Source organism: Ylistrum balloti, unplaced genomic scaffold (assembly GCF_031769215.1).
Source record: "Ylistrum balloti isolate Yb309-2 unplaced genomic scaffold, AGI_CSIRO_Ybal_v1 Utg369624, whole genome shotgun sequence".
NCBI lineage: Eukaryota > Metazoa > Mollusca > Bivalvia > Pectinida > Pectinidae > Ylistrum > Ylistrum balloti.
Genome location: NW_026781893.1, coordinates 1047113 through 1060690, shown reverse-complemented (window position 1 = coordinate 1060690; position 13578 = coordinate 1047113). Strand labels below are relative to the sequence as shown.

At 34.3% G+C, this 13578-nt stretch overlaps 1 protein-coding gene across 1 annotated transcript; it reads right to left on the bottom strand.

Moving 5' to 3' along the window:
- Positions 1–2670: 2670 nt before the first annotated feature.
- On the bottom strand, positions 2671–12527 carry LOC132550706 (alpha-L-fucosidase-like). The gene is made up of 7 exons (XM_060214801.1): positions 12163–12527; positions 11400–11506; positions 10918–11048; positions 10485–10586; positions 6316–6482; positions 3671–3841; positions 2671–3438 (listed from the first exon to the last, which is right to left on the bottom strand). The coding sequence occupies exons 1-7, from the start codon at positions 12525–12527 to the stop codon at positions 3177–3179; spliced, it is 1305 nt and encodes a 434-aa protein (XP_060070784.1). The 3' UTR covers positions 2671–3176.
- Positions 12528–13578: the final 1051 nt, after the last annotated feature.

Sequence of the window (13578 nt, the reverse complement as noted above, 5' to 3'; positions counted from 1 at the left end):
AGTTCTGAGTCTGTATACTGACTCTACACTGTTACCATATTGATACTTTGCACTCGTATTTTATTCTGAACTTAAAAAGTCGTCCCCTGACGGACATATTCTTTACACATGGTTCAAAATATGCAGGTTGATAAAAATTATGGGGATGTTTTATGGTTGTCAGAGTGATCTAACTGAGAAACATTTTATTGCTTTGTGCGATATGAAGCTTGGCTTGTTTGATGCTCGTTAGTGTACATGATGGTTCCGTTGTGCGATATGAAGCTTGGCTTGTTTGATGCTCGTTAGTTTGTCTGTTGGTTCTGCTTTTGTATGCCTTGTTCTCATTATAGAACGTCATTGTGACCGTATATACTGTGATTGACCAGTGTTTACATGGCGGATGTCGTCAATGAAGCAACAGACGCTTACACTCCCGGAACACCTTTTCTTATTATCCTTGTACTTTTTAAGAAGTCTCCCTGAAAAGTTTTCCTTTATTCATATTTTGCCCTAGTTTTATGGAATTTCAGTTTGGATTATGATAATGTTGACATGTTGGTATTTTTTTTAACACCAAGCTATGCTAAACCCTGCACAGCTGCAGTAATAACATGGTCCTGCACACTCCTAACCTATAAATTGTGTAACGATATACAGCTGACGATAAGCAATCTCTGTTAGCTAGATCAATACAAGCTGAGCACTGACATTTTGTGTATATAATCGATAAAACCGAGATCTTCTGATGTCTCCTTACTGTATATTTGTATATCAACACAGTACTGGTGAAGAATCCACAAAATATGACGAAAATAATTTCAAACCGTGCATAAGAAACTAGCAAAATAAATAACTTTATAAAAATAAAACAATTTCAATATAAAATGCAGTGTATGTGTATTTGTCCAAAATTGTATTCTTGAATGGAACTAGCAAGTTCAACAAGAATAGACTTTTTTATGTTCTTTACAAACGTTCCCTGAAAAAAATTATTTCAAAACAAAGTGAACACGGCCTTGTTCCAGAGATTCGCCCGATATACATGTGATATAAGTAATATTACATACATACATGCATGTGTGTGGGTGAGTGGGTGGGTGGCTAGTTATGTATGTATGTATGTTTGTATGTACTTACGTACGTATGTGTGTATGTATGTATGTACCGGTGAGAATTTTGTGTGAGTGTTATGAGTGGCACATATTTTTATCTGACGAGATATGCCGTAAGTGTATATGTAGGTACGCATAACGTTATCAGATATCCATATATCTGCTACATCCTAGTTTCCGTAATTCATGTTTAATTTAAACTACACGTAATGTATCGTTTCATTCAAAATCGAATTGAAATGATGTTTGGTGTCATTGCGATTAAAGGATTTTTCTTTAAATAAAAAGGAAAGATATTATGTTCAACCTAAAATTATCTGTTGTATTGAATTCGAAGCATGTAAATGCTATGAAATTCCCATTTTGGTGAACGGGTTTTTCCAATATACTCTATAATTTTCAGTTTGACATTCTCTAACCAAGCGAGATATTTGACACGTATACTGATATAGAGAATACAAGGTCAGTGCCTTAAAATATAAGCCATATTTGGCTCGGAATACGATGTGAAACGAAATCGCTTTGGTACAAAGGGAAAGTGTAAAGATATGAAACTCGATCAATTGAAAATGAGTTTCATTTTAACTTTAAATATCAAAATAGAAAATAAAATGAGCAAATGCAAATATCCACAAACGTGTCTGTCTTGTAATACTATTTTTGTTAAACACATCAATTTGTCACAAACGTGTCTGTCTTGTAATACTATCATTGTTAAACATATCAATTTTGTCACAAACGTGTCTGTCTTGTAATACTATCATTGTTAAACACATCAATTTGTCACAAACGTGTCTCTCTTGTAATACTATCATTGTTAAACATATCAATTTTGTCACAAACGTGTCTGTCTTGTAATACTATCATTGTTTAACACATCAATTTGTCACAAACGTGTGTCTTGTAATACTATTTTTGTTTAACACATCAATTTGTCACAAACGTGTCTGTCTTGTAATACTATCATTGTTTAACACATCAATTTGTCACAAACGTGTCTGTCTTGTAATACTATCATTGTTTAACACATCAATTTGTCACAAACGTGTCTGTCTTGTAATACTATCTTTGTTAAACACATCAATTTGTCACAAACGTGTCTGTCTTGTAATACTATCTTTGTTAAACACATCAATTTGTCACAAACGTGTCTGTCTTGTAATACTATTTTTGTTAAACATATCAATTTGTCACAAACGTGTCTGTCTTGTAATACTATTTTTGTTTAACACATCAATTTGTCACAAACGTGTCTGTCTTGTAATACTATCTTTGTTAAACACATCAATTTGTCACAAACGTGTCTGTCTTGTAATACTATCATTGTTAAACATATCAATTTGTCACAAACGTGTCTGTCAATACTATTTTTGTTTAACACATCAATTTGTCACAAACGTGTCTGTCTTGTAATACTATCATTGTTTAACACATCAATTTGTCACAAACGTGTCTGTCTTGTAATACTATCTTTGTTAAACACATCAATTTGTCACAAACGTGTCTGTCTTGTAATACTATCATTGTTAAACACATCAATTTGTTAAACACATCAATTTGTCACAAACGTGTCTGTCTTGTAATACTATTTTTGTTAAACATATCAATTTGTCACAAGTCACAAATGTGTCTGTCTTGTAATACTATCTTTGTTAAACATATCAATTTGTCACAAACGTGTCTGTCTTGTAATACTACCTTTGTTGAACACATCAATTTGGTTACGCTGTACAAGTAAAAATTAATAGTCGATGAAGGCACAGAGCACAGTTTCATGGAAAATAAGTTATATTAAATGTTCATGCATGATAAAGAATATATCTGCGACTTCGTTCTCCTAATTGATAGTGATTCAGATAATTATAGATCTCGTTTTTTTAAAACATATATATCAACTGTGTTCGTTGAGTTTGCTCTCCAAATTAACTAACTCCAACAGTCAGACAGATCACAGACGATTAACTACATCTGTATAACCATTACTACAGTTTGATAATGACAACAATAACGACACGTATGAAATGGTAGAAGACTTCGACTCCAGCATACCTGATACTGAGAATTATCACACTTTAATCATTGTTACTGGTTTTTCAGTCCATACAGAGAGAAAACCCAGCCCCAGGAATACGGTACTTCCTTTGTGACGGTAGATACAGAAATGTTCATACCACCTTGTGGCCCAGTGGTCCATGGGAACTTATAAACGGTTCCTAGAAGGGTAACCTGACAGAAGGAAGGGTCCCCCGGGATAGGGGCACCAAGGTACAAAAAACCGGACTCTGGCAGCTTCTGGACGAATGCGTAAACAATAGTCACCATACTGATCTTCTTCGCAGTGTACCTGGCAGACACAGAAAAATAATGTATATGTAATGCACAGTTATCTGCTCTTGTGATCGCGTATTGTTTGTTACGTCATTAGTTTGCGTGAGAAATTCACGTCGCTTTCGCACAAATTTATGACGTTACTCTCGCAAACAAGTGACGTTTCAATCTGCCCCCTACGTTACTAAAACGTGTGAATCAAACGTAATTGTGACTGTACCACTAATTCTTTCTATTTCAAAACTTACCAAACTCCTGGTGTGTGTGTGTCGTTTTGATAGTGCCACGGTTTACTGTCGTAAACATAATCAACATTAGCCCGCAGCCACGTTCCCATCTGTAGAAGCCTTTCCTCAAACACAGGAGGAATTGTCCCGTCAGAGGTGGGGCCAATATTCACCAACAGGTTACCACCACAGCTATTAATAAACCAGTGATAAACTAGTCATACAAACACAGGAGGAATAGTCATATTTATTTTGCTAGGAAACCACATTGTCAAAATTAGTTTTAGTTATTTCATTTGCTATGACAAGAAAATTTGGCACAAGTCAACATTATCAGCACCTTCGCGTTCATCAAAATATTAATTTCATTTATTTCACAACAATTGAGAAACACGCTAACAGCTTTATATTTTGATGGCCCGTATTTAAGGTCTTTCCCTTCGAAACAACAAATTGGAAACTACCAAATTCTAATTATACTTAATAAATTGTTTTAGTCAATGAGTTAATGAGTTAGTACACTTTTTATATTAATTACTAATTAATTAATTAATGACTGATTACTGCATACTAATATACTCGTATTTTATAAAAAAAAAAAAAAAAAAATTGCTGACGAATTCATCAAATTGTGCGGCAGGCTCAATTCACGACACATGATCTACAGGAGGCAACTCTTGTTTGTGGACGTAGCTCAAAGCTGAGGTTTCCAGCAAAGCTAATTTCACAGAGATGTTTGTCTATATATTGTTCACCGTTCGAGACTACTCACCGATACATTGCCATCAAAACTGATTCCCTTTGCTTTACATTTAATCCAAATTATTCGATGACGCACATGCCTATTTAGCTAATTACGTAACTAAACTATTAAACTATGAACGCCGATAGTCACAAAACAGATAAAAAAAATCATATTTTAGCAAAACAGGAAGCTTCGAACCAAAAATTAGATACTAAAATACTAAAACAGTAAGTAAACCTCCGATGTTATTGACTTTTTAAGTATTTTGAGAGAAAAGCGTCAATTTTTAGTCAAATTGTCATTCAAAAGGTATTTAGCATATAGATAGCTCAATTTATCTCTTGCCCTAACCCTGCCCAAATATCGAAACTTCACCATTTCTCAACTAAGTGTTGATTTTTGGCTTTGATGTGTATCACCTCAATGACGAACGAAATTGGACATTTCCAAGCCTTCACACAAATTTGCCTTTCTTTATCATTAACAACCCCTAGTACACATACATGAATATATCTGTCAATTATAATAAGGACGTTAAATACGATATATTTTATGAGCGTTAGTTACTATACAAATCTTTCAACAATGTATTATATACATCATATACCTCGATATCATCACTTGTTCTTTTCACATTACTTTCTACATTTTCTACTAAGACGGAGACTTTAGCGCAACTTGTTGTTTGATGTTTTAAAAGCAGATGGCAATTACTTTAATGATGATCAAGAGAATGGTATGTGTGCTAAGTGTTTTAAGAATTATCAGAAACAACTTGGAGGTCAAAACGTTGGTGTTGATACGTGACGAAACATCCCACTGTTATCCATAGAGTATCGATTTCATGGCCAGTCTTCCCACGCAAAATGTACACTATGTATGAAGAATTTTCATCCCCTCTGGATGATGCAGGTTGTGAAGCCTGGACTGGTTGGACAAGAACAGTTTCTGATAGCAATTTCTTATTGTTCCTCCTCTGTTTGACACTGGTATTTACACCCCATACCATTAGGATGCACTACTCTTGTTCCGGGTAAAAATAAAGACGGACATGGAAACAGTGTTCAACTCTTTTTAACATGTCAGTTTCCAGTATATCGAAAACATTTCATTCCATAGTAAAAGCATCTGAAATAACCATTGTTCCTTTGTTCCTCGGAAACGATCATCTTACAAGAGAATATATTCTAGAGCATAACACTGTGTTCCCAGAAGCATTTTTTGGCCACCGGGACAAAGGACCCTGTGTCCTGTACTATTTACAACATACAGTTGGAAACCAGTAAGCCTTTGCATCCAAGAGTTTTAAGACAAACTTAAAATAATGTAGATTTCGCTAACAACGTCATCTTCAAGGCATTAGGTATGGTCGACTTTTACCATTAGAACTACATTACTGTACGATGTAGACCAACACTGACATGGTCAATCAGATTCTAGGATCAAGAAGCCTTATTGGGTTCCAAATTAGGTGGTTTAATGTGTATCCATTCATTATAATAGTCTTTGTAAGGGGTCTAGACAAACGCGTCAATTATGTAATAAAGTACTAAATTAATAAAATTTATGTTTTCCTTATTTTCCAAAACAACACATATAATTTTATCTAGTTCAATGTATGTGTAGCATGCCAGATTTTTGTTAGACACTAGTTAAGTATCGACAGACATTACCTGAAAACGATATGCTTTTTTATTTGAAAGTTTGTCCATTTCACTCCACTCAATGCCCATATCCCACCACGGACAGGAGCATCTGACTATAAACCCATCCTACTGATCACATAAATGTGACCAGACTTCTGACTTGTCTGTAAGACACCGAATAGCGACAGAAAAAATGTCGATGACACCACACGGAGGACATGGTACAAACAAACCAACGGAAACGCAATAGAACTAAAAGTCGTTACCGAACGTACCTGACCGTTTCCGCCAGTGTAGTGATGAGTTCTTCTATGGTTAGCACATCAGATAACTCCATGTCCCTTCGGAAACCCCAAGACTTACGATCAAGTGTCATGGCATTTTCCCATTTGTGTTTCTGAAGAACACCTAGAAAGACATTAAAAGTAATCCATTTCTGTCTCTGTAATAGCCACATGGAAAATCTTAATAATCCATTCATATGTAAAACAATAATCAGACACCACTTTAGATTATACAGAGATTCACAGTAAAAAGAACGGCTTAAAGTTCAGTGGTTAAAGTTTTCCCTGACTGTGAAAAATAGTTTGTCTTTCTCATCAAAAGATCAATTGTTTTATTAAAAAAACGTTCTCCAGATAAGATTTTTTAAGGGACAAAAATACCAACATTTACTAGATTGAGATTTAACTAAAAATTTAATTGAAAAATAGTAATGTCATTGGTACAAGCATTGGTCAGTACAGTATATGTCTCTCATTGGGCTAAAATACAATACTGTGTTACATTGGTCAGTACAGTATATATCACTGGGGTTAAATATATCAATACTGTGTTATCATTGGTCAGTACAGTATATATCTCTCTACAGTATGGGGTAAAATATACTGTGTTGCATTACAGTATATATGTATGTGTCTCTCATTGGGGTACAATATGTGTTATATCACTGGTCAGTACAGTATATATCTCTCATTGGGGTTAATCACTGGTCAATACAATATGTATTGCATTGGTCAGTACAGTATGTATCACTGGACAGTTCAGTATATATCACTGGTCAGTCCAGTATATATCATTGGTCAGTACAGTATATATCACTGGTCTGGGGTTATATCATACAGTACTGTATTATCATTGGTCAGTACAGTATGTATCTATCATGGGGCTAAAACACAATATCACTGTTACATTGGTCAGCATATATATGTGTCATACAGTATATATCAAAACTACAGTATATATCATTGGTCAGTACAGTATATATCGTTGATCATTACAGCATATATCATTGGTCACTGGTCAGTACAGTATATATCACTGGACAGTTCCGTACATATCACTGGTAAGTACGGTATATATCTCTGGTCAGTACAGTATATATAATGGTCAGTACAATATATATCATTAGTCAGCACAGTATTTATCACTGGTCAGTACAGTATATATCATTGGTCAGTACAGAAAATATCATTGGTCAGTACAGTATATATCACTGGTCAGTACAGTATATATCATTGGTCAGTACAGTATATATTACTGGACAGTAGGTTAGTATAGTATATATCACTGGTCAGTACAGTATATATCATTGGTCAGTACAGTATATATTACTGGTCAGTACTGTATATATCACTGGTCAGTACAGTATATATCAATGGTCAGTACAGCATATATCACTGGTCAGTACAGTATATATAATTGGTCTGTACAGTATATATCATTGGTCTGCACAGAAAATATCACTGGTCAGTACAGTATATATCATTGGTCAGTACAGTATATATCACTGGTCAGTACAGTATATATCAATGGAAGTAGGTCAGTAAAGTATGTATCACTGGAAGTAGGTCAATACAGTATATATCATTAGTCAGTACAGTATATATCATTGGTCAGTACAGTATATATCATTGGTCAGTACAGTATATATCATTGGTCAGTACAGTATATATCACTGGTCAGTACAGTATATATCACTGGTCAGTACAGTATATATCATTGGTCAGTACAGTATATATCTCTGGTCAGTACAGTATTATACATCATTTGTCAGTACAGTATATATCACTGGTCAGAACAGTATATATCATTGGTCAGTAAAGTATATATAACTGGTCAGTACAGTATATATCACTGGTCAGAACAGTATATATCACTGGCCAGTACAGTATATATCATTGGTCAGTTCAGAAAATATCATTGGTCAGTGCAGTATATATCACTGGTCAGTACAGTAAATATCATTGGTCAGTACAGAAAATATCTTTGGTAAGTAGACTATATATCACTAGTCAGTACAGTAAATATCATTGGTCACTAGAGTATATATCATTGGTCAGTACAGTATATATCACTGGTCAGTACAGTATTATATATCATTGGTCAGTACAGTATATGTCACTGGTCAATACAGTATACATCAACTATATCATTGGTCAGTTCAGTATATATCACTGGTCAGTACTGTATATATCATTGGTCAGTACAGTATATATCACTGGTCAGTACAGTATATTGGTCAATACAGTATTATATATCATTGGTCAGTACAGTATATCTCACTGGTCAGTTCACAGTATTGATCATTGGTCAGTTCAGTACAGTATATATCACTGGTCAGTACAGTATATATCATTGGTCAGTACAGTATATATCATTGGTCAGTACAATATATATCACTGGTCAGTACAGTATATATCACTGATCAGTAGGTCAGTATAGTATATATCACTGGTCAGTAGAGTATATATCATTGGTCAGTAGAGTATATATCGTTGGTCAGTACTGTATATATCATTGGTCAGTACAGTATATATCACTGGTCAGTACAGTATATATCACTGGTTAGTACAGTATATATCATTGGTCAGTACAGTATATATCATTGGTCAGTACAGTATATATCACTTGGTCAGTACAGTATATGTCAGTCATATCACTGGTAAAGTATATATGTGTTACATTGGTCAGTACAGTATATATTATTGGTCAGTACAGTATATATCATTGGTCAGTACAGGACATTATATATCCCTGTTCAAATCAGTACAGTTTATATCCCTGGACAGTACAGTATATATCATTGGTCATTACAATATATATCACTGGTCAGTACAGTATTTATCACAGGTCAGTACAGTATATATCATTGGTCAAAATACAATATATATTACATTGGTCAGTACAGTATATATCACTGTCTCTCATGGGGCTAATATCATACAATACTGTATTATCATTGGTCAGTACAGTATATATCTCATTGGGGTAAATAGGTCAGTACAGTATATATCATTGGTCAGTACAGTATATATTATTGGTAAGTACAGTATATATCACTGGTCTTTAAAGTACATATTATTGGTCAGTACAGTATATATCGCTGGTCAGTACAGTATATATCACTGGTCAGTACAGCATATATCATTGGTCAGTACAGTATATATTGCTGGTCAGTACAGTAGAGTATATATCACTGGACAGTACAATACAGTATATATCACTGGTCAGTACAGTATATATCACTGGTCAGTATTGGGTATATATCAATACTATATATACATTGGTCAGTACAGTATGTGTATCTATTCATGGGGTATATATACAGTACAGTATATATCATTGGTCAGTACAGTATATATCATTCGTCAGTACAGTATATATCATTGGTCAGTACAGTATTGATGACTTATCAGTACAGTATATATTATTGGTCAGTACAGTACAGTATATATCATTGGTCAGTACAGCATATATCATTGGTCAGTACAGTATATATCTCTCATTGGGCTAAAATATCAATACTGTGTTATCATTGATCAGTACAGTATATATCTCTCATACAGTATATATACAATACTGTATTATCATTGGTCAGTACAGTATATATCTCTGGTCATTGGGGTATATATACAATACTGTGTTACATTGGTCAGTACAGTATATATCTCTCATTGGGGTTAAAATATCAATACTGTGTTATCATTGGTCAGCACAGTATATATCATCATGTAAATCATACAATACTGTGTTACATTGGTCAGTACAGTATATGTCTCTCATTGGGGTTAAAATACAATACTGTGTTGCATTGGTCAGTACAGTATATGTCTCTCATGGGGCTAAAATACAATACTGTGTTACATTGGTCAGTACAGTATATGTCTCTCATTGGGCTAAAATACAATACTGTGTTACATTGGTCAGTACAGTATATGTCTCTCATTGGGGTTAAAATACAATACTGTGTTGCATTGGTCAGCATGGTATGTCTTTCATTGGGCTAAATATAATACTGAGTTACATTGGTCAGCATGATGTCTTTCACTGGGCTAAGAATACATCGTTTAACGTTGACCAGAACGGTGACTTTCACAAGGCTAAAATAAAACATTGTGTTACAAAAGTCAGCAAAGCGTCTTTCACGGGGCTAAAATACTACGTTTCCCTGCTTTAATGACACAATGAAAGAGGACTGTTGGTCACGCAGTACCAGGAAAGCAGGAGAGTTCACAATCTCGTAAAGTTCGGGGAGGGTCTTCTCCTGTTTATTTCACCAGGTTCAATCAAAACCGGATGAAAGTAAACAGAATATGAATAAACATAGATATCTTCACAATGTCATTTACATACGTTTTACTGGATATTTTTAACATTAAAAGAAAATGCCAATTATTTCAAAATAATGGAATCAGCAATGAATTATGTTGTGATGAATCTATCCCCCCAGTGTTATATTGAATGTCTGTACCACAGTGACATTAAAGACAATATAAAATCGCTATAACAGTACCTCTGTGTATACCTCTGATCATACATGTGTTTCTATTGGATCACATACAAATACACAGTGTGATAATCATTGTATATATTACCCTGACGAAGTTCTGGGTCTGGAACTTGTTTGCTTTATCTTCCAAGTAGAGTGGGTTAAACCATTCAAACAAGGAATGGTAAAGTCCAAAAAACATGGCTGTCTTGTTTCTCACGGCACTAGCTAGCTCGCCTGGGGGAGACAAGAGAAAAGGCTCGGTAATGCTAATATTATACAGCAACTTAAAGTGGAACGGAAACAGAACATGACTAAAGGGAAGGTTGTGTGTTGATTTGTGATGGTACGTTGGATATTAATCAAGTTTCATTAAAAAAAAAAAAAAAAACATTTTTGAGTGAAAATGATACTTTAATGGCTGTTTTTAACATAAGGTTATATTTAAACTTTAAACATACTTTCGCGACCGACAATCATCGAAAATATTAACGGAATTTTATAAAGAAACAGGATTGTGCAGTGTTATAAACACAAGTCACACCATACACTATTGGTGATATACTGTAAGTACAAAACCTTACTGACCAACAAGATCCCGGTGTGGTCCGACGTCCATGGAGTTCCAGTTCCAGGAATGTTCCGAGGGCCACATGGTATAACCCTCGTGATGCTTACTCGTCAGTACCACGTACCTTAGGTTTGTAAATAACTTCTAAGTTCTAAGTTCTATCAAGATATATATATACAGGTTAACACCTAAATTAATCTACACATTTTCTTCGACCAGCACAATTTCAAGGATTTTAGTTTTTTTTCACCGTCATAAGATTAAGTGACCGCTTTCCTTACAAAGCTACCGACAGCTTTTTTTTTTTATGTTTTTCACAAATGAAAACTACATATTTATATGGACATATCTTAATGATATGTTTTGTTACAATTTGATACATTAAATGGCTGATGTGAAGTTTCTTTTCTAGTTAAGTTTATTTTTCGTTTATTTGCTTTTTTTATACAATTGTGTCTGAATAGAAATTTTTATTTGAATTGAATTCAAATTCAATTCATTCATTCAATCAAATAAATTTATATACCGAAATTAAATTACTAGCTCAGTTCACACTCTGTATATCCTTTCAATTCTTCATAAAAAACTTAAAGGATTTAAAATCTTTTAAGCAATATATGAAAAAGACAGGGTATGTTAGATTTCTCGTTTTTAAATAGTTTGGTATTCAAATAAGATTACAAAAGAAAAAGACAAAAAATATACATTATGTTTGTGGCCCTGCTGAGCGTCGAATTCTTTCCAAACAATTCACAAAGGATTCTAAAAATTAGTACTTACCCAGCCCCTGACTTATCTAGAACGTCCGCCCATTTGTTGGCGTCAAATTGTGACGCAGTGAACTTGGGCCCAAAATCAGGGTATGTGAAGCCGGGAGGATAATTCGCCTTCATAAACTCGATACAGTCGTTATACTTAGCACCCTGCCAGTCCCACCAAAACCATTCGGACCGGAACGCCGGTACGGAGAAAACACCCCAGTGAATGAAAACTCCTATTTTGATTCCGTCGTACCATGCAGGAAGGGGCCGTTGGTCCAGGGAGTCCCAGTCAGGTGTATAGCGTGTCCCTACAACACATCCCACCCCAAGGGCTGTCAAGGCCACCACAATCATCACTACCGCATGTTTACAAACAGTCGCCATTTTTATCTGATGTCACATGATTTATACAATGTTCTATTTATATACCTCTTATTTAACTGTAACCGTACACCGAATGAAGAGGTCTCAGACATGCTGAGTGTCACTTTATTTGCTGATTTGATTTTAAAAGATTGATATTTGAGTTCAATAAAAGATTGGAAAATTTCATTTGGATTCAAAGGTATTACATTGTATTTGAAAGTTATTCACATAACTTTTTAGAATCCAAATCCAGTTCTTTGAATCCGAATATATGTTTTTTCAATAAAATATTTATTGTTTTTATTTTTTTTTTCATTCAAATGTGGTTTTTGAAATTAGATAAATATGTTTGGAACTCTAATTGATGTCTTTTGACCTCGTCCTCATTGACTAGCTATATTTTAAGTTAACCTAGGTATCGTGGCACGATACACTAAGGTGTTAGCCGCCGATGTCATTGTGATGTGACACATTTCATCTAAATATTGTCATTTTATTTAAATAAGAGAGTTTTTCTTTCTTTCTGAATGTAATCACAGCAAACGAAACTTTATCAAAGTCCACGAAAACCGCTTAAATTTTCATGAATTTTTTTTCAGAAGGGCAGATTATGACTGATTATATTCAAATCTTTTTTTTTATTTTTGCTTCATCTGATACGATGGAAGTCCAGTAATGGGAACAGCCAAATATGGAATGACTGCTAAGGACATCATGACGTCACCATACAGACTGACCAGTTACAGTTATAATCTCACCATGACACTGGTCGTGTAGTAATGTTGTTATCAGCAGGCGTTGGATAGATACGAACATTCTAAATATTTTTATACGAAAGATAATCAAATGTACTTTTACTTTCTTTAGTTAAAAGGATATGATATGGTATCACATCATCCTATGCCGATTAGTTATCGCCTAACTTTTACAGTTTTTTATTCAAGTTACCTCCCTTTATTAACTATCCGAATCAGAGTAAAACTACAGAACTCAATACTGTTAGTATCCTCATATAACAAACGCTATTTCAATGTCTTTTTCTCTAAGTTATGGAATAATTTGATGACAG